This window comes from Salvelinus namaycush, chromosome 1, assembly GCF_016432855.1.
Source record: "Salvelinus namaycush isolate Seneca chromosome 1, SaNama_1.0, whole genome shotgun sequence".
Taxonomy (NCBI): Eukaryota; Metazoa; Chordata; class Actinopteri; order Salmoniformes; family Salmonidae; genus Salvelinus; species Salvelinus namaycush.
In genome coordinates, this window is record NC_052307.1 from 38,556,835 (window position 1) to 38,581,108 (window position 24,274).

At 43.4% G+C, this 24,274-nt stretch overlaps 1 protein-coding gene across 2 annotated transcripts in view; it reads left to right on the forward strand.

Moving 5' to 3' along the window:
- The first annotated feature begins 2,772 nt into the window (after window positions 1-2,772).
- LOC120043745 (calmodulin-regulated spectrin-associated protein 1-B-like) overlaps window positions 2,773-24,274 on the forward strand; it is a 43,709-nt gene continuing 22,207 nt past the window's right edge. For both annotated transcript variants that reach the window (XM_038988311.1, XM_038988314.1), the window contains exons 1-3: window positions 2,773-3,156; window positions 3,634-3,794; window positions 14,107-14,369. In XM_038988311.1, coding sequence (XP_038844239.1) covers window positions 3,635-3,794; window positions 14,107-14,369 — 423 coding nt within the window. In that variant the 5' untranslated portion in view covers window positions 2,773-3,156; window position 3,634. The remainder of the gene's footprint in view (window positions 3,157-3,633; window positions 3,795-14,106; window positions 14,370-24,274) is intronic.

Below are 24,274 nucleotides of genomic sequence, written 5' to 3' on the forward strand. Positions count from 1 at the left end.
AATTATACCCACCCGTTGAAAAATTTACATGTTTTATGCTCTTGTAAGAAGCAATCACCCCCCCCCCCCCCCCCCCCCATTGCTGACAACACATTATTTATAACTGGGATAATAACTCCCTAACAGGTAAAGGAAATGAACAAGATGTGCACATCTGGCTACATGCAGCTCTTACTTTGATCTCAAAACAAGCACATCTACTAATGACAGCTCATGCTGTAAAACAGTCCAGTTCAAAGTGAATGACACAGATCCATATATGGCAATGGTATATTTGCATATAGGCTTACTGCAGCTCTGATTGGTTATACCGCACTGGTTTGTGTCGAATATGAGCTGAGTCCTGCCTGTCAAAGCAATAGAATCCTACTCCGATGCGTTCTGCCGACAACAAAATCTCTTGCATAGTTCGTTTTGTTTCTGTATGTTGCATCGAAAGTGGCTAATATTGCGTTGATTCGATCACAATTCCCACAGTAAAGGGAAACGTTGATAGTGTTAACTAAGGGGGAAAACTAGAAAGTTCAGTGAAGTTCAATCTCGTGCTTCTTTGTGCAGGCCGTCCGGCGGAACTGCGCTCCTGCGCACACACATATGCAGATTAAAGGCGCTGGGTGGTCATTCCGGGGTCTCCATTGGCCTTGCAGAATTTGGGGTGATAAGACCTCTGCAGAAATCAGGGCATTCATACTTTTGCGCAGAGCTGTTGTGAAGGAAATTGTCAAGGAAGTGAGTTTGTGTTTATGCAGGACCTCCCGCCCTCACCTACCGTCAACCAATCATGTCAATGCAGAGCCCTCCACATTTTTTTTTTTTAATTGAGAGGTGCACAGCGATGCTGTACGGAGCTCAATTTGGCCTCTGCATGCCTCCAGAAGCTCCGTATTTGCATCACACCATACATACGGCGCTTCCGACCACATTTTCAGATCAAGCATAAATTACCAGGAGTCATGCTCGCTACACTGTGATCAAATAACATTTTATTTGTTGCATCATTCGTAAACAACGAATGAACAAGGTGTACTAATACCGAGTTCAAAACAACTGGGAACTCTGAAATTTCCAACTTCAGTGCATTCAAGATAATGGTGCTTTTAAGATGCACACAAAATTTCAGCTTTACACATAGCTCACTGTTATGATGCGTTCAAGAAAACTGTGAACTCTGAAAAATACGAGGTCGAATCATGACGTCAGTGATCATGAGGTCAGAGTTCTAGAAAGAGGTCTGAGTTCCTGAGTTGGAATTCCATGGTGGATGACCATTCAAAATAAAAGAAATGTTACAGGTCGGGGGCGACCACTTATGTCGCCTATGCCTGGAACCGGCCCGGGTTCCACCTGAGCGAGTCTGACTCTGACCACAAGTCAGAGACCACTATGATGACCAAATGCGTTGGATGGATCCTTTTTTGGCTTGGCACCTAAAACCCTCACAAACTTTTGCAGATGCACAATGGAGAGCATCCTGTCGGGCTGTATCACCGCTTGATACGGCAACTGCACCAACGCATCACCGTGGGCAAACTACCTGCCCTCCAGGACACCTACAGCACCCAATGTCACAGGAAGGCCAAAAAGATCATCAAGGACAACAACCACCCGAGCCACTGCATGTTCACCCTGCTATCATCCAGAAGGCGAGGTCAGTACAGGTGTATCAAAGCTGGGACCAAGAGACTGAAAAACAGCTTCTATCTCAAGGCATGTTAAATAGTCATCACTAGCCCATAGAGGCTGGCCACTTTAATAAATTAAACACCAGTCACTTTAATAATGTTTACATATCTTGCATTACTCCTCTCATTTGTATATACTGTATTCTATACTATTCTACTGTATCTTTTTTTCCCTTTTTTTCTTAGGGGTTGGATCAGCTTTAATATTGCGGATAGATTGTTGCTTCCATCAATGTAATTGTCTGCATCATTTCCAATCCATTTAATAATTTCTGCCCTCCAAATTCATATTCATTATATAAATAGGCCCTTTTAATTTTGTCTGCCTTGCCATTCCAAATAAAATGTTATATTTTTTGCGCGTATAATTTAAAAAGCAGGTCGCTGCTGGTCTGACATTGCTCGTCCATATATGTATATTCTTAATTCCATTCCTTACTTATATTTGTGTGTATTGAGTATATGTTGGGAAGTTGTTTGATATTACTTGTTAGATATTACTGCACTGTCGGAGATGGAAAAACAAGCATTTCGCTACACCAGCAATAACATCTGCCAAACACGTGTATGTGACCAATACAATTTGATTTTGTCTTCTAAGGAGAATGTAATCCAAAAGTAACTGAAAGTAATCAGGTTATGATACTGAGTTTGGGGTAATCCAAAAGTTGTTACTGATTACAATTTGAGTGGTAACTAATACATGTAACTGATTATATTTAGAAAGTAACCTACCCAACCCTGTTCAATATACTATAATTGATTGATAAGTTGAAGGGTCATATAAAGTACTTATTAACAAATGCAGTTTATATTACATTTCCAGGGACTAATTTCAGAACATAACAAAAGTTGTTGGTATGGGCATATACAGACCGTATTGCATATACACATGGGCTGGGTCGTTCCTGATACTTTTTTTGCAAAAAAACATACAATGTAACATTGTTTCATATCTACCTTCATACGCCCTTCTTTGTCACTGAATGAATGGTTACTTTGAATCTCGGTTGCGTGATAGTTTGAGCATCCACGCAGGCGTAGTGATTACTGGTTACCTAGCTATGTATGTATTGCTAACCGACTGACTATTAGATTTGTATGGGAAAGCGCAGACACGGAGGTACACAAGGTGCTTATTGCGAATAAGTCAAATTCTTCGGCCTAAAATGAGCCAATAAATAGAAGGGATAAACGGTAAACCGCCGAATGATTAAATACTGTGTTCCGTAACCGCCGTACATTTATATCTGGCATTGGTTGTAAGTAAGCGCTCCTCGGGGTGCCGTGGCCGCAAATTTCTCAGGCCGCAAATTTGTTTTTTTGTTGCTGGGGAGGAGACCGTTCGTTCACCTCGCTGCTGTTATGTGCTGCTTGGGCTTTGCTCGAGCAATTGCATAAGAACGTCCTTATGTTGAATCCATTATCCTGTCGGATCTATAGGGTGGATTGAGGACACATCGCGGCTTTGAAGGTATATTGAAAATATTGTTTGATTTAGCTAGCGAATGTCCGCTTGATTCACCCAGTTGCTGTAACCTAGCGTAGATACTATCAGGCAGGCTGTTGTTTTTAACCTCCTAGGTAGCTAACGTTAGCGTCTGTGTTGGCCAATGTGCTTTCTAACTTAGCTAGCAAAGCTATTTTGTAAAACATGTAACTTACGACACAGATTTAACATAACAGCCCACCCAGTTGTCAGCTCGCTAGTTAGCCACCTGTCCAAGGATGGGCGCCCAATGAAGCTACGCTAGGAAGCTAGTGTTAGTGGGTTAGTTAGCTGGCTACAGTAACCAGTTAGCTAGCTAAGAACATTTCTTCAGTGACTAGCTAACATTAGCTAGTTAACGTAATGCACTCATGAAATCACCTGTAGTATGTTTGATGTAAAAAGGGCTTTATAAATAAATTTGATTATAAGTACATGTGATTGAATTTGACTGCTTTACAGGATGGATGTGGAATTGTGTGCTGGCGGGCACAGCACCCGAAGAAAGATGGATTCAGCTGGCGAAGGGACAGTGGAGGTTGTACCTTTGGAATTGTACGACTCTGCCAGAGCAAAAATAGACGCCAACCTACGGTGGCTGTTCGCCAAAGCCTATGGAATTGGTAAGTTATTACACGCACACAACATAGGCATTGAAAAGTTCCAAAATAGTCTCCTGTCACACACAGCGCAAATGTCTTGGTGCATGTATACTGAAGAAAAATATAAACACAAAAGATTTGACTGAGTTACAGTTCATATAAGGAAATCAGTCAATTGAAATAAATGAATTAGGCCCTAATCTATGGATTTCACATGACTGGGAATACAGATATACATCTCTTGGTCCCAGATACCTGGGAAAAAAAGTAGGGGTGTGGATCAGAATCTGGTGTGACCATTAGTTGCCTCATGCAGCGCAACACATCTCTGTCGCATAGAGTTGATCAGGCTGTCAATTGTGGAATGTTGAACTCCTCTTCAATGGTTGTGCTTAGATATTGGCGGGAACTAGAACACGCTGTCACACGTAGATTCAGAGCATCCCAAACATGCTCAACGAGTGACATGTCTGGTGAGTATGCAGGCCATGGAAGAACTGGGACATTTTCAGATTCCAGGAATTGTGTACAGATCGTTGCGACATGGGGTCATGCATTATCATGCTGAAACATGAGGTGATGACGGAAGATGAATGGCACGACAATGGGCCTCAGGATCTCGTCATGGTATCTATGTGCATTCAAATTGCCAGTTGGACCTACTGACAAATTATCTAAAAGAACGTTAAGGTGGCTTATGGTAGAGGATTGAACATTAAATTATCTGGCAACAGCTCTGGTGGACATTCCTGCAGTCAGCATGCCAATTGCAAACTCCCTCAACTTGAGACATCTCTGGCAATGTGTGACAACATGTGCACATTTTAGTGGCCTTTTATTGTCCCCAGCACAAGGTGCACCAGTGTAATTATCATGCTGTTTATCAGTTTCTTGATATGCCACACCGGTTAGGTGGTTCGATTATCTTGGCAAGGAAAAATGCTCACTAACAGGGATGTAAACAAATTTGTGCACAACATTTGAGAGAAATAATATTTTTGTGTGAATGGAACATTTCTGGGATCTTCTATTTGTGCTTTTTTATTTAACCTTTTTTTTATTTATTTTTTTAAATTTTATCCCCTTTTCTCCCCAATTTTCGTGGTATCCAATCGCTAGTAATTACTATCTTGTCTCATCACTACAACTCCCGTACGGGCTCGGGAGAGACGAAGGTCGAAAGCCATGCGTCCTCCGAAGCACAACCCAACCAAGCCGCACTGCTTCTTTAACACAGCGCGCCTCCAACCCGGAAGCCAGCCGCACCAATGTGTCGGAGGAAACACCGTGCACCTGGCCCCCTTGGTTAGCGCGCACTGCGCCCGGCCCGCCACAGGAGTCGCTGGAGCGCGATGAGACAAGGATATCCCTACCGGCCAAACCCACCCTAACCCGGACGACGCTAGCCCAATTGTGCGTCGCCCCACGGACCTCCCGGTCGCGGCCGGCTGCGACAGAGCCTGGGCGCGAACCCAGAGACTCTGGTGGCGCAGTTAGCACTGCGATGCAGTGCCCTAGACCACTGCGCCACCCGGGAGGCCCTTATTTAACCTTTTAACTAGGCAAGTCAGTTAAGAACAAATTCTTATTTACAATAACAGCCTACCCCTGCCAAACTCTTCCCTAACCCGGGTGATGCTGGGCCAATTGTGCGCCGCCCTATGGGACTCCCGATCACGGCAGGTGATCGAACCAGGGTCTGTAGTGATGCCTTAGACCACTGCGCCACTCAGGAGCCCCAAGAATGACACATGGGACCTACACTTTACATTTTGTTTTATATTTTTGTTCAGTATAATTATTTTATTTTAATGTTCTCACTAAGGCACTTCTGGGTGTTTTATATGAACCAAAATGTTATCCAGACGTGAGGTTTTTAATTACCAGAAAAACAACACTGCCCTATCCAGTGTCCATTGAACCTGGAATTGAAAGTGAGGATCAGCTGTCTTTATCCCTCATCTGCAAGGCTGGCAGAGTTGGGCCCAAATGTTGTTGGACAGGAAACGTGTCTGTATTCGTCCACACCCCAAACTAACAGTTAGCAGTTAAGCTAGTATTAATGAGGCACGCTTGGAACAGACCTAGATAGTGGGAACCATTCTGAATGGTTCCCACTACATGTATGTGTTGAAATGGCTGCCCCCCCCCCCCCCCAGTATGACTTGGCAAATGATCTGCCTCCCCACTGACTCACCAGATTTTGCCATTCTGTTTTTGTGCAGTGGCCTTTAGCAGCAGTGAGACAGGACTCGCAGGAAGCTGATATATAAATCCACAGAATCTACTGTCAGACTGTCATCAGGTCATGGAAAATGCAGAACAAGACATTAGCCTTTCTCACTCTCTTGTGAAGATAGCCAACGGTTGTTGGCTTGTTGTAATGATGCTATATTTAGGTGAAGAACATAATTGACAAAAAATAGGCTACCTGGATCTAGTGCTAACTCCAACCGGAACCTCTTTTGACCCCAAGGCCGACCCACCCATCCCTTCAGACACGACGTCTAGGCTCTGCCTGGCCAGAGAGGGGGGCACGGATATTGGGGTGGCACTCCAGGCCTGGCTTACTGTTACTGACCACTGTAGCAAGTGTTGACCTTTAGTATTAGCCTTTTCCAGGTGACCAAGTTCTCTGAGCTGTTGAGGGTAACCACTAGAGCAGGGTAACCACTAGCGCAAGCAATAGTTCAAGGGCTGCAGGTACCCCAGTGGTTAAGAGCGTTGGGCCAGTAAACAAAAGGTTGCTCGTTTGAATCCCAGAGCCGACTAGTTGAAAAATCTGTCTGTGCTCTTGAGCAGGTCACTAAACCCTAATTGCTCCTGTAAGTCACAATGGTTAAGAGCGTCTGCTAAATGACACATGAACATTTGTCAAACTTCTTCATAGCAAAACAACCTAAATATTTTGACGCTTCTGGATTTCTAGTTGGTTGCAAGATTCCTAATCTCGTTCCCCGACACTTCCGCCCAAAAGCACAAAGTCTTGTGGACCAACGTGTCAGACATGGCCTTTGTTAGCCAAAACAGAGCCAGGATGCAAATATAACTTTGTCTGTGCATTCATGTGATATGAGTGACACACAAATTACTACAATTTCTATGGGCAAAAAAATTAAATGGAAACATTCGCTGACATGGGCTAGTTGACCTGGACATTTCTGACAAGTTATAAATAGCTGTCTAAGGTATGCAATGACTAACATGACAAAAGGAACTGATGGTGCACTACCCAATTTATAAATTGCACCTTGTGCATTCTACTATTACAACTTCCAATAGTAAGTTTAAAGTTACTTGAAAAGAAAAACCTGCGTGCCCCACAGTTTGGGAACAACTGTCTTAAAGGACCAAAGAGTTTGGTCTGCTTTGTGTTTTCATTCCTGCCATGGGAAAAATATTGTGATACTGGTATCGTCAGTCCTAAAAGGCATTGGCTTACTCTACCAACCAATCATCTCCCACAACACCTTCCACTGCATGCTAGCATACTACAAGCACAAAGCTACGCCTCAATCATGTGATTCGCTAAAATGAAATGACAAATACTTTACTCAGTAGTTCAGTTCCACTAAGGCCAACTGAATGAGTGATTATCCCAGGCTTAGGCTATATAAAATAGTATTTGTCACATGCGCTGAATACCGTGAAATGCTTACTTACAAGCCCTTAAACCAACAATGCAGTTTTAATATTTACTAAATAAGCTAATGTTAAAAAATAATAAGTAACACAATAAAATAACAATAATGAGGCTATGTACAGGGGTACTGGTACTGAGTCAATGTGCGGGGGTACAGGTTAGTTGAGGCTGTGTGTAATAGCCTGGGGAAGAGGTTACAAGATTTCAATATCTGTCACTGTTCTGTAGCTCATCAGTTACCCTCACCTCCAGTATTTACAATGTTTGTTTGGGAGCATAATTGCATAGATACAGGTAGGAAATCCTTTAAAATAGCAATCAGGCCTAGCATTGTTATTGAAGGCCTGTGGCTGTGGTTACATGCAGGAGACATGCTAAGATGTTGTGGAGGAGCCAGAGCGTGGTCTGTCTATCAATAGTAGACAACCTGTCATGTGTGACCTAATTTCACCGAAAGAGCACTTAGTCTGGCCATGAATCTTTAATTGCTGAACAGTCATGTCAATGGAGTGTGTCGTTTGTGCCTGTTGTCATTGGAAGAACAGAATGGCTCCGTCCATTGTTTTCATATTATGGCTTCTTTGGATTGCCGTTCATATTACCACTTCTGGCTTCAAGGGTCTATTTATTTTTGTATTAACTTACTGTTCAGGCCTCACTAATGCTGAGGCCTGTCACCTCCCTTAGTAATATGTAAGCACCTGCATCTTTGCAGTCTATTGTAGTATATCATAGCCTACATTGTTCTTATTTAGGCCTAGGTTCAATTTCATGATCCTACCCTTTAGATTTCTGCATTCATTACTGTGATTTCATGATGTCACTCAGACTCAAGCCTGCACAAAGAAAGCAGATGATCCTAGATTTAGTTTATAATGGTTATCTATATGGATTGTTTGAATGCTGTTCTCCCATTTTAAGGATGTTTTCCTGCTTACTCTCATAAAAGCTCCCTGTGTTCTAACAGTGAGCTGTGGTCCCAGAGAGCTCAGAAACAGTAATTGGCTTTTGTCCTGATGACGAACTCTGCCTGGCACTCATCCTCCTCTCCCCCTCCCCTCCTCTCCACTCCTCTTCTCTCACTCTGAGGAGTCTCCCCACTGTCTGTCTGTCAACTGCTCTAAGGGCCTTGGCTAACAAAGCCATGCAGGCAAATCAAAGTTTATTTGTCACGTGCGCCGAATGCAACAGGTATAGACCTTACAGTTAAATGCTTACTTAAAGGCCCTACCCAACAGTGCAATTTTTAAGTAAAAAATAGGTATTAGGTGAACAATAGATAAGTAAAGAAATAAAAACAACAGTGAAAATAACAGTAGCGTGGCTATATACAGGCACCAGTTAGTCGGGCTAATTGAGGCAAAATGTAGGTATAGTTAAAGTGACTGCATATATAATAAACAGAGTAGCAGCAGTGTAAAAGAGGGGTGGGACACTAGGCAAATGACATTCAGGAGTCTTATAGCTTGGTGGTAAAAGCTGTTGAGATGCCTTTCGGTCCTAGACTTGGCGCTCCGGTACCTCTTGCCCTGTGGTAGTAGAGAGAACAGTCTATGACTGGGGTGGTTGGGGTCTTTGACAAATTTTAGGGTCTTCCTCTGACACCGCCTGGTATAGAGGTCCTGGATGGCTGGCAGCTTAGCTCCAGTGATGTACTGGGCCGTACGCACTACCCTCTGTAGTGCCTTGCGGTCAGAGGCCGAACAGGGCGTGCTCGGTCCTCCTTTTCCTATAGTCCATAATCATCTCCTTTGCATTGATTACGTTGAGGGATAGGTTGTTATTCTGGCACCACCTAGCCAGGTCTCTGACCTCCCTATAGGCTGTCTCGTCGGTGATCATGCCTACCACTGTTGTATCGTCTGCAAACTTAATGATGGTGTTGAAGTCGTGCCTGGCCACGCAGTCGTGGGCGAACAGGGAGTACAGGAGGCGACTGAACACGCACCCCTTGAGGCTCAGCGTGGCAGATGTGTTCCTACCTACACCTGGGAGTGGCCTGTCAGGAAGTCCAGGATCCAGTTGCAGAGGGAGATGTTTAGTCCCAGGATCCTTAGCTTAGTGATGAGCTTTGAGGGCACTAAGGTATTGAATGCTGAGCTGTAGTCAATGAATAGCATTCTCACGTAGGTGTTCCTTTTGTCCAGGTGGGAAAGGGCAGTGTGGAGTGCAATATAGATTGCATCATCTGTGGATCTTTTTGGCTGATATGCAAATTGGATTGGGTCTAGGGTTTCTGGGATAATGGTGGTAATGTGAGCCATGACCAGCCTTTCAAAGCACTTCATGGCTACGGACGTGAGTGCTTCGGGTCTGTAGTCATTTTGGCAGGTTACCATAGTCTTCTTGGGCAGATGGACAATGGTGGTCTGCTTGAAACATGTTGGTGTTAGACTCAATCAGGGAAATGTTAAAAATGTCAGTGAAGAAACCTTGGTTGGTCAGCATATGTTCTGGTAATCCTTCTGGCCCCGCGGCCTTGTGAATGTTGACCTGTTTAAAGGTCTTACTCACGTCGGCCACGGAGGGCGTGATCATAGTTGTCTGGAACAGCTGATGCTCTCATGCATGCCTCAGGGTTGCTTGTCTCAAAGTGAGCATAGAGGTGATTTAGCTTGTCTGGTAGGCTCGTGTCACTGGACAGCTCGCGGCTGTGCTTCCCTTTGTAGTCTGTAATAGTTTGCAGGCCCTGCCACAAGACGAGCGTCGGAGTCGGTGTAGTACGATTCAATCTTAGTCCTGTATTGGCGCTTTGCCTGTTTGATGGTTCGTCGGAGGTCATAGCAGGATTTCTTATACGCTTCCGGGTTAGAGTCCCACACCTTGAAAGCGGCAGCGCTACCCTTTAGCTCATTGCGAATGTTGCCTGTAATCCATGGTTTCTGGTTGACCATGCGTGTTCATGTGAGAGCGAGCTCTGTTCTATCACATTTCTGAAGACAAAGGAATTCTCCGGTTGGAACTTTATTGAAGATTTAGGTTAAAAACATCCTAAAGATTGATTCAATACATCGTTTGACATGTTTCTACTGACTGTAACGGAACTTTTTGACATTTAGTCTGCTTTTAGTGAATGCGCTTCGTGACTTTAGATTTGTTTACCAAACGCGCTAACAAAAGTAGCTATTTGGACATAAATGATGGACATTACCGAACAAATCAAACATTTATTGTGGAACTGGGATTCCTGGGAGTGCATTCTGATGAAGATCATCAAAGGTAAGTGAATATTTATAATGTTATTTCTGACTTCTGTATGGCGGATATATTTTTGTCTTGATTGGGCTCTGAGCGCCGACCTCAGATTATTGCATGGTTTGCTTTTTCCGTAAAGCATTTTTGAAATCTGACACAGCGGTTGCATTAAGGAGAAGTGGATCTAAAATTCCATGTATAACACTTGATCTTTGATCAATGTTTATTATGAGTATTTCTGGAAATTGATGTTGCTCTCTGCAAAATCCCCGGATGTTTTTGGAACTACTGAACAACGCGCCAATGTACCGAACAAAACATACATATATTGTGTAACATGAAGTCCTGAGTGTCATCTGATGAAGATCATCAAAGGTTAGTGATGAATTTTATCACTATTTCTGCTTTTTGTGACTCCTGTCTTTGGCTGGAAAAATGGCTGTGTTTTTCTGTGATTTGGCGGTGACCTAACATAATCGTTTGTGGTGCTTTCGCTGTAAAGCCTTTTTGAAATCGGACACGGGTGGGATTAACAACAAGATTACCTTTTAAAATGGTATGAGATACTTGTATGTTTGAGGAATTTTAATTATGAGATTTCTGTTGTTTGAATTTGGTGCCCTGCACATTCACTGGCTGTTGTCATATTGATCCCGTTAACGGGATTGCAGCCATAAGAACTAGACATTGGGCCGATGTTGGCATTTTTAGCTAATATCGGCCAATTCCGATATACTTACCAATTTTTATATTGTGCATCCCTATTGTAGAGTATATTGGTCATGCTGCTGCACAGATGCTGGGCTGGCCCTATAAAAAATACTTCACTGGCAGGAGAGGCTGCCTGCCCATCCCTGTGTAGTTGACAATTCAGCCTCTCCTATCAGAGATGCATCTTGGAGTGTGTGTGTGAGAGAGCGGGTGGCTACGTCATGTGTGTTAGCATGCCTGTGTATCTGTGTCTCCCTGTGTAGTGTCTGTGCGCACGCATGCTCGCGCCTGTGTGTTTGTATCCTCCCCAGTGCCGACACAGACAGAACATGGCTGGCACAGCTCCTCACACCAGCGGCCAGCCATCCAGTCAGAATGCCACCCGTTGGGGCAAGCTGGTGTTCTGCTCTCCTGACTGGTCTGATGGTGATTGGGGGATGCACTACAGCTGGTCCTGGCAATGGAGCGAAAGGGTGTTTACCATGCAGAGCCCTCTCCCTGTCCCAGTAGTTGGCTATCCCAGCCCACTGTGCAGAGGGGGTAGGAGAAGGGGAAGCTGCTGCCACACAGTATCAGTGTCTCCAGGGGGAAGTCAAACATGAAGACCCATCCGGGTCCCAGCAAGGCCAGACCCCTTTTTGTTTTCACTCAATGCGTTATATAAAGTGCAACTCTCACACACATCTCTCTCTCGGAATGACTGACTGTTATACAATAACAGGATTATTATTGAATCTGTTGTAATACCCAGACGGAATCAGACATTGTTATACAATCCCAGGTGTATTATCCATACATCCCTACTTCTCATAACAATATTGTTATGGGCATTGAGTGCCTACTCAGACTGTGTATTGCAGTAAAATCCAAATCAGACTATCTTACCTGCTGTGTTGTTGACTGGTTCAAGGAGAGCTCTGCTTGCCTCAACCTGTATATCTTCCTGTTAGTGTGGTTGGATGGGAGAATGCTGACGATCCGATCCCTTAGGATCGGATTTAGGCTCTGCCTTTATGCCGTCAGTCAGTCAGTCATGGCTGGGAGGGTGTCAACACGCTGATGTAGGAGTTTAGATATGGAGATGGAGTTCTGTTAGCTCAGCCTCACAGCCACAACTGAGAGCGAGCTGTCTGAATAATGGAGTTCATCAGGGTTATTTTTGCCCTGAAGAACATCACACCTTTCTGAGAGCGTGTGCATGGGCTTGTCACGTGCAAGGGTCCGCTGTGGTTTTTCTGTTTTATGCCTCCGCTTTACTGTTTTAAGATCATAAAGACATGGATTGTATGCACATGTTTCCTATTAGATGACCAGGTATGACATCAACAGACATCAGTTATCATGATCTGATTCCTATCCTTCAACACGAGTCATTTAGCCTGATATGGTGGGTTTTCAAGTCATTGCAAATGCAAGATAGACTAGGATAACTCCTAGATCAGAGTTTGTTTTCCTCCTCTGTGGTGGAAACTGGAAAGGCTTTGTTGCAGACTAGAACAACCAGAGAACCCAACTCTGCTCTCATTAGTGTTACTGTAGCCCATCTGTTTCTGAGTGGAACTCCTGAGTGGAAATATAGGTCCCAAGCCGTGACTATATTTACACAGAGTAAACTGAGCCCTCCTTGCAGAACAAATACACTACATGGCCAAAGGTATGTGGACGCCCGCTTGTCGAACATCTCATTCCAAAATCATGGGCGTTAATATGGAGTTGGTCGGCCCTTTGCTGCTATAACAGCCTCCACTCTTCTGGGAAGGCTTTCCACTAGATGTTGGAACAATGCTACAGGGACTTGCTTCCATTCAGCCACAAGAGCATTAGTGAGGTCGGGCACTGATGTTGGGCGATTAGGCCTTGTTCGCAGTTGGCGTTCCAATTAATCTGAATGGTGTTAGATGGGGTTGAGGTCAGGGCAGGCCAGTCAAGTTCTTCCACACCGATCGCGACAAACCATTTTTGTATGGACCTTGCTTTGTGCCCGGGGGAATTGTCATGAGGAAACGGGAAAGGGCCTCTCCCCAACTGTTGCCACAAAGTTGGAAGCACAGAATCACCTAGAGTGTCATTGTATACTGTAGCATTAAGATTTCCTTTAACTGGTACTAAGGGGCCTAGCCCGGACCATGAAAAACAGCCCCAGACCATTATTCCTCTTCCACCAAACTTTACAGTTGTCACTATGCATTCGGGCAGGTAGCGTTCTCCTGGCATCCGCCAAACCCAGATTGGTCCGTCAGACTGCCAGTTGGGGAAGCGTGATTCATCACTCCAGAGAACGCGTTTCCACTGCTCCAGAGTCCAATTGCAGCGAGCTTTACACCACTCCAGCCGATGCTTTCGATTTTTATACACCTGTCAGCAATGGGTGTGGCTGAAATAACCAAATCCACTAATTAAGGGGTGTCCACATACTTTTTTTACACAGCGAGCAGTTGCAGTTGTCACATTCCCTTTCATTGTTGAAAGGTTTGATATTCCCTAAGAAACTTAATACTACAGAGACGCTTGTGGAGTTTTCAAAGTTAAAAAGTTAATTATTTCACATTTGGCCATCCATGAAACATTAGACTCTTGTGTATATAGCCCTATGCATCTTAGTCATCACAGCAGTGTTTCCCCTAGATTATTCCTGAAGTAGGCAAAGGGCTGCACGCACCAAAATATTCCATTGAAACCGATAGCAACCAAATATTTTCATGCCGGTTGCTATACAAATAGATGTAAGAATTGGAACCCAACCAGTCTGTTACAACATAACTAACCATGTCTCTTCCCCTCCAGACCACATCCCAGAGGACCTGCGGGACCCATTCTACACAGACCAGTATGAGCAAGAGCACATCAAGCCCCCCGTCCTCCACCTGCTGCTGTCCTGTGAGCTCTACTGCCGTGTGTGTGCCCTCATCCTAAAGACGGACCAGGCCGCCTCGCTGCAGTCACACCTGTCAGTTATCCAGGCCCTGAGCCGTAAAGGGATCTATGTCATGGAGAGTGATGACACACCTGTCACAGAGGCTGACCTCGCCTGTGTGCCCATCAAAATGGTGAGTGGTAGAGAATGGGTAGTGTGTGTAGGAAGGGTGAAATAGGCCTACTGTTCAGAAGGTAATGGCAGCATCTCAATAGTCTTAAAGGCCGACTTTGGGCATGAAAAACAGTCCAACTCTGCCTCTCTTGGAATTTTCAAACAGATATGGGGTGTGCCTTTGGTGGATCATCGACGTGTCATTCTAGTCATGCGCACCGCGACTGACGTAGTGCACAATAACTCTTCCAGTATGTGTTGATGTCATTTCTCAGGATTTATTTTTGGACGGGATCTGTTGTGATCGGTCAGATATTGCACTTCTGAAGCCAAAAATCTTATGCTTCCATTTTTTTAATATATAATTACATTTCATGGTATAATGGTGCGTTTGTCAGTTATACAGTTTAAAGCTGTTATTTTTGCCCAAGGTCGACCTTTAAGTGGTTCAAGTATTTCTCATTGTCTCCTCTTCTTAATCTGCACTGAAAACATTGGAGAGAGAGAAAAGCAATATGGTGGATGCCTCGCATGAGTACAGATTAAGGAAAAGAAGCGATTGAGATGCACCCAATGGCCACTTCATCACAGACCAGGAGCTCCCTATTTGGGACGTTGGGACTGATTTGGTAGGCGATCCATGGTGTTTGTGGGAGTCTTTGCCAGAGGCTGCTCATGATTTGTGGTCGAGAAGTTTTTAAAATGAATTAGCCCCTGTGCAAAAACGGATATAAATCAAGTCAGAAAAGCACACACTGCCTTTCTGCTGGTGCAGTGTTGCCTGTTAACTGGCCAAGGATGAGCGAAGTCAAGAACCTCCGACTTCTGTTTGGTTAATCTTTGTGTAGGTACACTGCCCTTTATATAGACTGTCAAGCTGGCCAAGGCAATGTGAGGGAGAGGGAAAGGAGTTTGCAAATGTTACAGGTGCCAGTATCAGTATCCCTTCCTGCTGTAGGCCTTCTCTTATCTCTTCTGATTTATCCAATGGAAGTAGCCATTGTTCTCTCTATCAAACTATGGCATCTCTCTACAGCCCTAAGCCTCTAACACTGGAATACCTAATCTACTAGATCTTGGCAAACAGCTTTTGACCTCCAGTTTTGCCTTTGACCTCGTGTCTTTGTTGTTGACAATACTTTCTCATCATAACATTCCGGCTTACAGTAATTTACATGTTGTTCATTTGTTTGACCTATTAAATTAGTTCCAGACCATTTGGCTGCTTCCTTATCTTTGGCTACCTTGGTGATTTCAAATTTGTCTCGGATTCATGTCCATATAAAGTCATTTCCTATTCCTTGTACATTCACAACAAAGCTTTTGGCCCATTCTGGTTCTTTAGGTCATTGTGAAGGGAACACTGATTCAGTTGATCTCGTTTGATAATCATTTCCTCACAGCTGGATGGAGAAAGGCTAACATGCCTCTCCATGGTGAGAGGAGAGAGCAGTGTTGAGTTAGGCCTAATATGAGCTAAATGACCCAGTGGGGTTCCTTCTGTTCTGCACGACCTTTTCCACTCTCCTGTAGTGTACCCTTGTCCCTAACAGGGCCATTTTCCATGTTGACTAGTCAATATGGAAAGTCTGGTGCAGCAGTTGCATAATGATTGATTGAACATTTTTAGCGCTCTATTCTGTCTCCACTAGCTCATGTAGCCTAGTTCTCATGAAGCACAAAGCTTCTCCTTTATGACTTTCAAATCTGTGACTGGTATTTTTTTTATTGGGCTTGTACTTTTTGCTGAGGTCTCGATTTAAATCCTGAGATGGCACAGGAAGGTGAATGTTTTGACACGAGTCACCCTGCTGATGTCTATCAGGTCAGGAAACACAGATTTGGACTACTGACCCATAGCAACATCTCCAACTAGCTTTGTGGAATGAACACCACTCCCTCCATGCATGTTATGTTGAATTGAATACATTACACCAGTATTTCCTTTCATAAGAGATCCAATAATATGTTTCACTGAAAGCACTTAGAGTACCAACACCGGTGTTCGGCAGCGTTAAAACATTCTACCCTGTCGTTGCCACGGAGACACACGTTGTAGCTGAGGCAGCTTCGTTCTGGTGCGTGACTAGTCAAGTGTGTGTCTAAGTCTAGGTTGATAATCCAACCAAGGTGCTATGTAAGCAACCAGACACACATGCTTAGGAAAGTCTGAAATCCTCCTGACCAGAGAGAACTGCTTGTCCTTTGATGGACTAGGCAGGTCTGTGTAAGAGTTGAGAACCCCCCGGGTTGCTGAGTTGGCAAGGATGTGTTTCCATGGCAACACCAGTGTTCTTCCGCCACTCCTCATGTGCAGCTCCTGGGCTGTCTGTGTGTGTGTGTGTGAGGAGGCTGAAGAAATTTGGCTTGGCCCCACAGACCCTCACTTCTACATATTTACCATTGAGAGCATCCTGTCAAGCTGTATCATTGCCTGTTTCGGCAACTACTGCACCATCTGCAACCGCAGGTCTCTTCGGAGGGTGGCGCGGTCAGCCCAATGCATCACTGGTGGCACACTGCCTGCCCTTCAGGACATCTACATCACCTGGTGTCACAGGAAGGCTAAGAAGATCATCAAGGACCAGAGCCATTGCCTGTTCACCCCGCTACCATCTAGAAGGCAGAGACGGTACAGGTGCATCAAAGCTGGACCTGAGAGACTGAAAAACAGCTTCTATCTACAGGTCATCCGACTGTTAAATAGTTGGCACTAGCCGGCCGATATTCGCTTAAAATGCCAGCATCGGCCCGATGTCTGGTTTAACGCCGATGTGTAAAACCGCTGTCAAACGCTGACGTGCATACCTATATAACGTAGGTAGATGACGTAATGGCGCCACGGAAAATATAATGCTACACGTGCAACACATCATTCCTAACCTAGCCCACAATGTCTGCTGTCTGGATCGAGCAGTCAACAAGTCGAACAGTCATTTGAAAGCGTAAGAAAATTTCAGCGATATACCTCAAAGGCGAAATCCATTAACGCCAAGATAATGGAATTCATTGCCCTTGACAATCAACCGTTCTCTGACGTGGATGCTGTTGGCTTTCGCCGACTGGTCGAGCACCGGTACACACTACCAAGTAGGCGCTATTTTTCAGATGATGTTACCCTACCGGAGTTGCACAGTATTGTTGAAACGCACATCCATGAGCTACTTGCTATGGGCGTCACTGCTATTAGCGTCACGACTGACATTTGGACCAGCGATGTCAGCCCCATGAGCATGCGGAGCCTGACAGCACAGTGGGTCGACGAGGATTTCGTACTGACGAAAGCTGTGTTGCATGCTCAAGAATGTGCTGGTTCTCATTCCGCTGCTGCCATTTCAATGGCATTTGAGAACATGTTTGAAACATTCACACACTTCTAGCGCCATTTGAACAACTGACTCGAGAAATATGCTCAACTGCGTCTGCAGCAGATGTGCTACCCTCTGCCATGGCATTGAAACACCTGCTCAACAAAAATGCAAACAGACCGTCGGGTTAACTTGGAAAAGTTCTCTACTAGAGGCTGGGAGAACAAGCCCGTCGGTGGCATTATCTCTCAGCCTCTTTACTGTGTCGCTACCATGCTCGATGCTAGGTACAAGGCCCGCTACTTCGATGCAGGCAAGAAACAGGGTTTACGTGAAATGTTAGACACAGCTGGACAAGATGGAAACGGACACAGTGACCGTGCGCCCCCAAGGAAGAGAGGCCACGGACAGACAGAGCTGAAACTTCACTGCTTGACATGTATGATGAAATCCTGGTTGAGACTGAACAAAAGAACAACGAAACAGCACAGCAAGTAAGTGAAAGATAGGTTTTGATTATGTTTTACTGGTAATGGGGACATGTGTAAATGCTAACAAAATAACTTTTTGGTCTGTGTATGTGCGTTTCAACTATTTAACTGCACTAGAATGCTTAAGGCTGCATTCTTTGGGGGGGGGGCAAAGAAAATATCGGATATCGGTATTGGCCAAAAATGTCATATCGCTGCATCCCTAGCGATAACATCTGCAAATGTGTAAGCGACAATTCAAATTAGATAGAGCGATACCTGCTCAGTGCTCTGCTTCCTGTTTGACTCCTGCTGCCCAGCAGCTGGGGCTAATAAAACAGCAGTGCACCATTTCCTGGGTCTACTCCGACAGGTTGGAGGAAATGCATTGTCTTTGTGAGGGGGAGACGAGACTTGAAAGTCAGCTTGGGGCAATATAACAGTAGTAGTCCATCCATACTCTCCTGGGTTCCTTTCAGACAGGTCTGGGGAAGGGGATTGTTGGTTTTGTGTGTGTCTGGCGTATTCATTGTCTTCTAACACTAGCACATGACAGTTAGACTATGCTGTTTATGCTAGTATTTTTATTTGACTCAATATTTTTTTGTTTAGATACAGCGTCCTGAGGATGAATAAACAACATTGTAGTTACTCCAAAATACTAAACTAATTGACAGGGAAAAGAAGGAAGCCTATACAGAAATATTCTAAAACATAAATCCTTTTTGCAACAATGCAACAAGTAGTACTGCACTTTTTGTTCTGAATACACAGTGTTATGTTTGGGGCAAATACAAAACATTACCGAGTACCACGCTCCATATTGTTAAATAAAATCACATTTTATTTATAGAGCACATTTCAGACATGGAATTACAATGCAATGTGCTTCACAGGAAAAAAACTAATAAAGAAAATAAAAACAAATGTACTACACAACAAACAAAATAATAATATACTGAACAACAAAAAAAAGCAAAAACTTAAAAGCTGTGTTTTAAAATCTCTGTTTAAACATGTCCACAGTTTCTGCCCTCAGGTTCACTGGCTGGGGCAGAATAACTAAAGGCTGATTCTTCAGAAGGGGTTTCGCCATAGCAATGTTTAGTGCTTTGAGGAAAATGCCTGTGAACAGGGAGTAGTTAACACTAGCTTGCAATTCTTCAGGTATGCAATTAACTGTTTTGAAGAAGGTGGTGAGGATCGGGTCGAGAAGGCAGGTAGAAGGCTTAAGTTGTGATATCACTTTCCTGAGAATGTCTGTGTCAACCAGGGAAAATAAATCCATTGTGCCTTTGCGTGGTATGCTAGGGCACATATAATCAAAGTTCTCATCAGGTCTTGCTTGACTGATTCCCAGCCGAATGTTTATCTTCTCTGAAATAGGTTTGCGGGGCTAGGATTTATTAGGCCGACAATGGTCGATAAGAGTGCACTCAAATTATTCTGATTAACAGGGATCAAGTTTGAAAAATGAGCCCGTCTGGCATTTCGAATTGGCTTGTTATACAGTACCAGTCAAAGGTTTGGACAAACTTACTCATTCAAGGGTTTTTCTTTATTTTTACTATTTTCTACATTGTAGAATAATAGTGAAGACATAAACTATGAAATAACACATATGGAATCAATGTAACCAAAAAAGTATTTTATATTTGAGATCCTTCAAATAGCCACCCTTTGCCTTGATGACAGCTTTGCACTCTTGGCATTCTCTCAACCAGCTTCACCTGGAATGCTTTTCCAACAGTCTTGAAGGAGTTCCCACATATGCTGAGCACTTGTTGGCTGCTTTTCCTTCACTCTGCGGTCCAACTCATCCCAAACCATCTCAATTGGGTTGAAGTCGGGTGATTGTGGAGGACAGGTCATCTGATGCACTTTTCCTCTTGGTAAAATAGCCCTTACACAGCCTGGATGTGTGTTGGGTCATTGTCCTTTTGAAAAACAAATAATGGGAACCACACATGCGGAAATCATCCCTTCACCTACTCGGCGTCTCAAAAAGACACGGTTGGAACCAAAAATCTCAAATTTGGACTCATCAGACCAAAGGAAAGATTGCCACCGGTCTAATGTCCATTGATCGTGTTTCTTGGACCAAGCAAGTCTCTTCTTCTTATTGGTGTCCTTTCGTAGTGGTTTCTTTGCAGCAATTCGACCATGAAGGCCTGAGTCACACAGTCTCCTCTTTAACAGTTGATCTGTCTGTTACTTGAACTCTGAAGCAGTTATTTGAGCTGCAATCTGAAGTGCAGGTAACTCTAATGAACTTATCCTCCGCAGCAGAGGTAACTGGGTCTTCCTTTCCTGTGGCAGTCCTCATGAGAGCCAGTTTCATCATAGCACTTGATGGTTTTTGCGACTGCACTTGAAGAAACTTTCAAAGTTCTTGACATTTTTAAAGTAATCATGGACTATTGTTTCTCTCTGCTTATTTGAGCTGTTCTTGCCATAATGTGGACTTGGTCTTTTACCAAATAGGACAGTCTTCTGTATTCCACCCCTACCTTGTCACAACACAACTGATTGGCTCAAATGCATTAAGAAATTCCACAAATGAACTTTTAACAAGGCACACCTGTTAATTGAAGTGCATTCCAGGTGACTACCTCATGAAGCTGTTTGAGAGAATGCCAAGAGTGTGCTAAGCCGTCATCAAGGCAAGGGTGGCCATTTGAAAAATCTCAAATATATTTTGATTAAACGCTTTTGGTTACTACATGATTTTATGATGTCTTCGCTGTTATTCTACAATGTAGAAAATGGTAACAATAAAGAAAGGCCCTTGAATGAGTTGGTGTGTCCAAACCTTTGACTGGTACTGTATATGCCAAGATGCTCTCTCAGAATATCATAATGGAAGTGCAACTTTGACTTTCTCCACTTCCGCTCTGCCTTTCTGCAATTTCTCTTTTAACCTTTACTTCATACCCATCCCGGATCCGGGAGCATCCTCATCAAAAAAGCTGACTAGCATAGCCTAGCCTAACGGGACAGGGATATCATATAATATAATTTCATGAAATCACAAGTCCAATACAGCAAATGAAAGATAAACATCTTGTGAATCCAGCCGCCATTTCCGATTTTTTAAAAATGTTTTACAGCGAAAACACTATTTATATTAGCTAACCACAATAGCCAAACACACAACGCCATGTTTTCACCATGTTTCCACCGCATAGGTAGCTTTCACAAAACCCAGAAATAGAGATAAAATTAATCACTAACCTTGAACAACTTCATCAGATGACAGTCTTATAACATCATGTTATACAATACATTTATGTTTTGTTCGAAAATGTGCATATTTGAGGTATAAATCGTAGTTTTACATTGCAGCCACCATCACAAATAGCACCAAAACAGCCAGAATAATTACAGAGAGCAACGTGAAATACATAAATACTCATCATAAAACATTTATGAAAAATACATGGTGTACAGCAAATGAAAGATAAACATCTTGTGAATCCAGCCATCATTTCCGATTTTTTTTTACAGCGAAAACACTATATATTTCTATTAGCTCACTACAGTAGCCAAACACGCAACGCAATTTACTCCCCGCCAAAATAGCTTGCACAAAACCGACAAAATAGAGATAAAATTAATCACTAACATTGAACAACTTCATCAGATGACAGTCTTAACATCATGTTATACAATACATTTATGTTTTGTTCGAAAATGTGTATATTTAGAGCTGCAAATCGTGGTTATACATTGTGAATACGTAGCAACGATTCACCAGAATGTCCGGAGATATTTTGGACACTCACCTAATCTGACCAAAGAACTCATCATAAACTTTACATAAAAATACTTGTATGGCAAATGAAAGATACACTGGTTCTTAATGCAACCGCTGTGTTAGATTTTTAAAAATAACTTTACTACAACATACAGCATGCGTTATTGTGAGACAGCGCTCACCAACACGGCGGAGAATAGGAGTCAACATATTACACAGAAATACGAAATAACATCATAAATGTTGTCTTACTTTTGCTGTTCTTCCAACAGAATGTTGTGCAAGGAGTCCTAGGTCCAGAATAAATCGTTGTTTGGTTTTAGAATGTCCTTTTCTTCTGTCGAATTAGCAACTTTGGCTAGCCATGTCGAGCTCACGTGTCCATCATCTCTTGACGCATGGAACGAAAAATTCCAAAATTCCCAATAAACATTGAATAAACTGATCAAACTCAGTTGACAAATCCTACTTTATGATGTTTTTCTCATATGTATCAAATAAAATCAGAGCCGGAGCAATTCGCCGTGTATCCCGAACGCTCTTCAGAAGACAATGTCGAGGTTCCCCGCGCGCCGTCAAACAAACAAAATACCGGACCTGCCACTCCAAAAGCTCTTATTCGGCCTCAGATCAAGCTAGACACCCCATTCAACCTTCCACTGCCTGTTGACATCTAGTGGAAGGCGTATGAAGTGCATACATATCGATAAATAAAAGCCGGTTGAGTAGGCAGGCCCTGAAACAGAGCATCGTTTTCAGATTTTTCACTTCCTGTATGGAAGTTTGCTGCCAAATGAGTTCTGTTTTACTCACAGATATAATTCAAACAGTTTTAGAAACTTCAGAGTGTTTTCTATCCAATAGTAATAATAATATGCATATTGTATGATCTAGAACAGAGTACGAGGCCGTTTAATTTGGGCACGATTTTTTCCAAAGTGAAAACAGCGCCCCCCTATTGATAAGAAGTTAATTGATTAGTTTCCTCATTCATCCAAGGAGCTTTCTGTTTGGATGTTGTAACGCTCGTCGTTAGGTGGAAGAGAGGAGGACCAAGGCGCAGCGTGGTAAATGTTCATGATGTTGAATTTTAATAAATATCCAACAAAACAGAACACTGACAAAATACAAAAACACGACGTGAACAGACCTGAACTTGAGAACAGATAAAACATGAACGCACAAACAGGAACAAATGAACACAGTACCGTGTGGCGAACAAACACAGACACGGCAACAATCACCCACAAACAAACAGTGAAAACAGTCAACCTTAATATGGTTCCCAATCAGAGACAATGACAAACACCTGCCCCTGATTGAGAACCATATTAGGCCAAACAATGAACCCAACATAGAAACACATAACATAGAATGCCCACCCAGCTCACGTCCTGACCAACTAAACAATACAGAACAAAGGAAATAAGGTCAAGAACGTGACAGATGTGGCCTTTTTCAACCTTACCAGACAATGGCATCAATGGTTGCCCTTTTAATTTGCTATTAAAGTGATCCAACTAAAGGATCACAAGAGGAAGGCAGAATAGGTGATGCTAATTGTTCATAAATCTGTTGCAAGTTAGTGTGTTTTAGTAATGTGTTCAGTATTACCCTGTGCTATGGGCAACAAGGTCGTAAACAAATACACAGTGATCAGATAAAGCAACATCAACTGGAGAATATGTTAATAGAAAGGCTCTTGGTAATAACCAGGTCCAGATTTTGGCTGCTGTTATTGGTGGGCCTAATAACATGTCTGATAATGTCCATAGAGCTCAAAAGATTAATAAATTCAATGACCTTGGAGTCACTCTTCGTCAACATGAATATTAAATCAATAGGTAATAGTAAAGAAAGTGGGGCAGTGCATAATTATTCTCTTCTCTGTGCTAGCAAGGGTGTGTTACATTTTTTTTGTAGTCCTTCCTGGGTTTGGACTGCTTCGGGCAGGGGGGCTGGAGGCTTCGAGCCAGGCTAGCCTGACCCTTCGCAACAGCAGATGGTGTCGGAAACCCCAGGAAGGTGGAGGATGGTCCAAGACCCTTCTGGTCTCCTGAGTGGCGCAACGGTCTAAGGCACTGCATATCAGTGCTAGCGGTGTCATTACAGACCCTGGTTTGATTTCAGGCTGTATCACAACCGGCCATGATTGGGAGTCCCATAGGGCGGCGCACTAGCCCGGGGTAGGCCGTCATTGTAAATAAGAATTTGTTCTTACCTGACCCTCCCTAGTTAAAAAAATACAAATATATGTCAGCGACCTGCTGAACTGTGGGATTGGGACAGATCAACACCGCCGACTCATAAACATCTTTGCTATAGGAGGCATTTAATTCTAAGATTCGTTTTGCCTGGGTTACAGCAAGGTCAGTGTACTTAGAAAGCA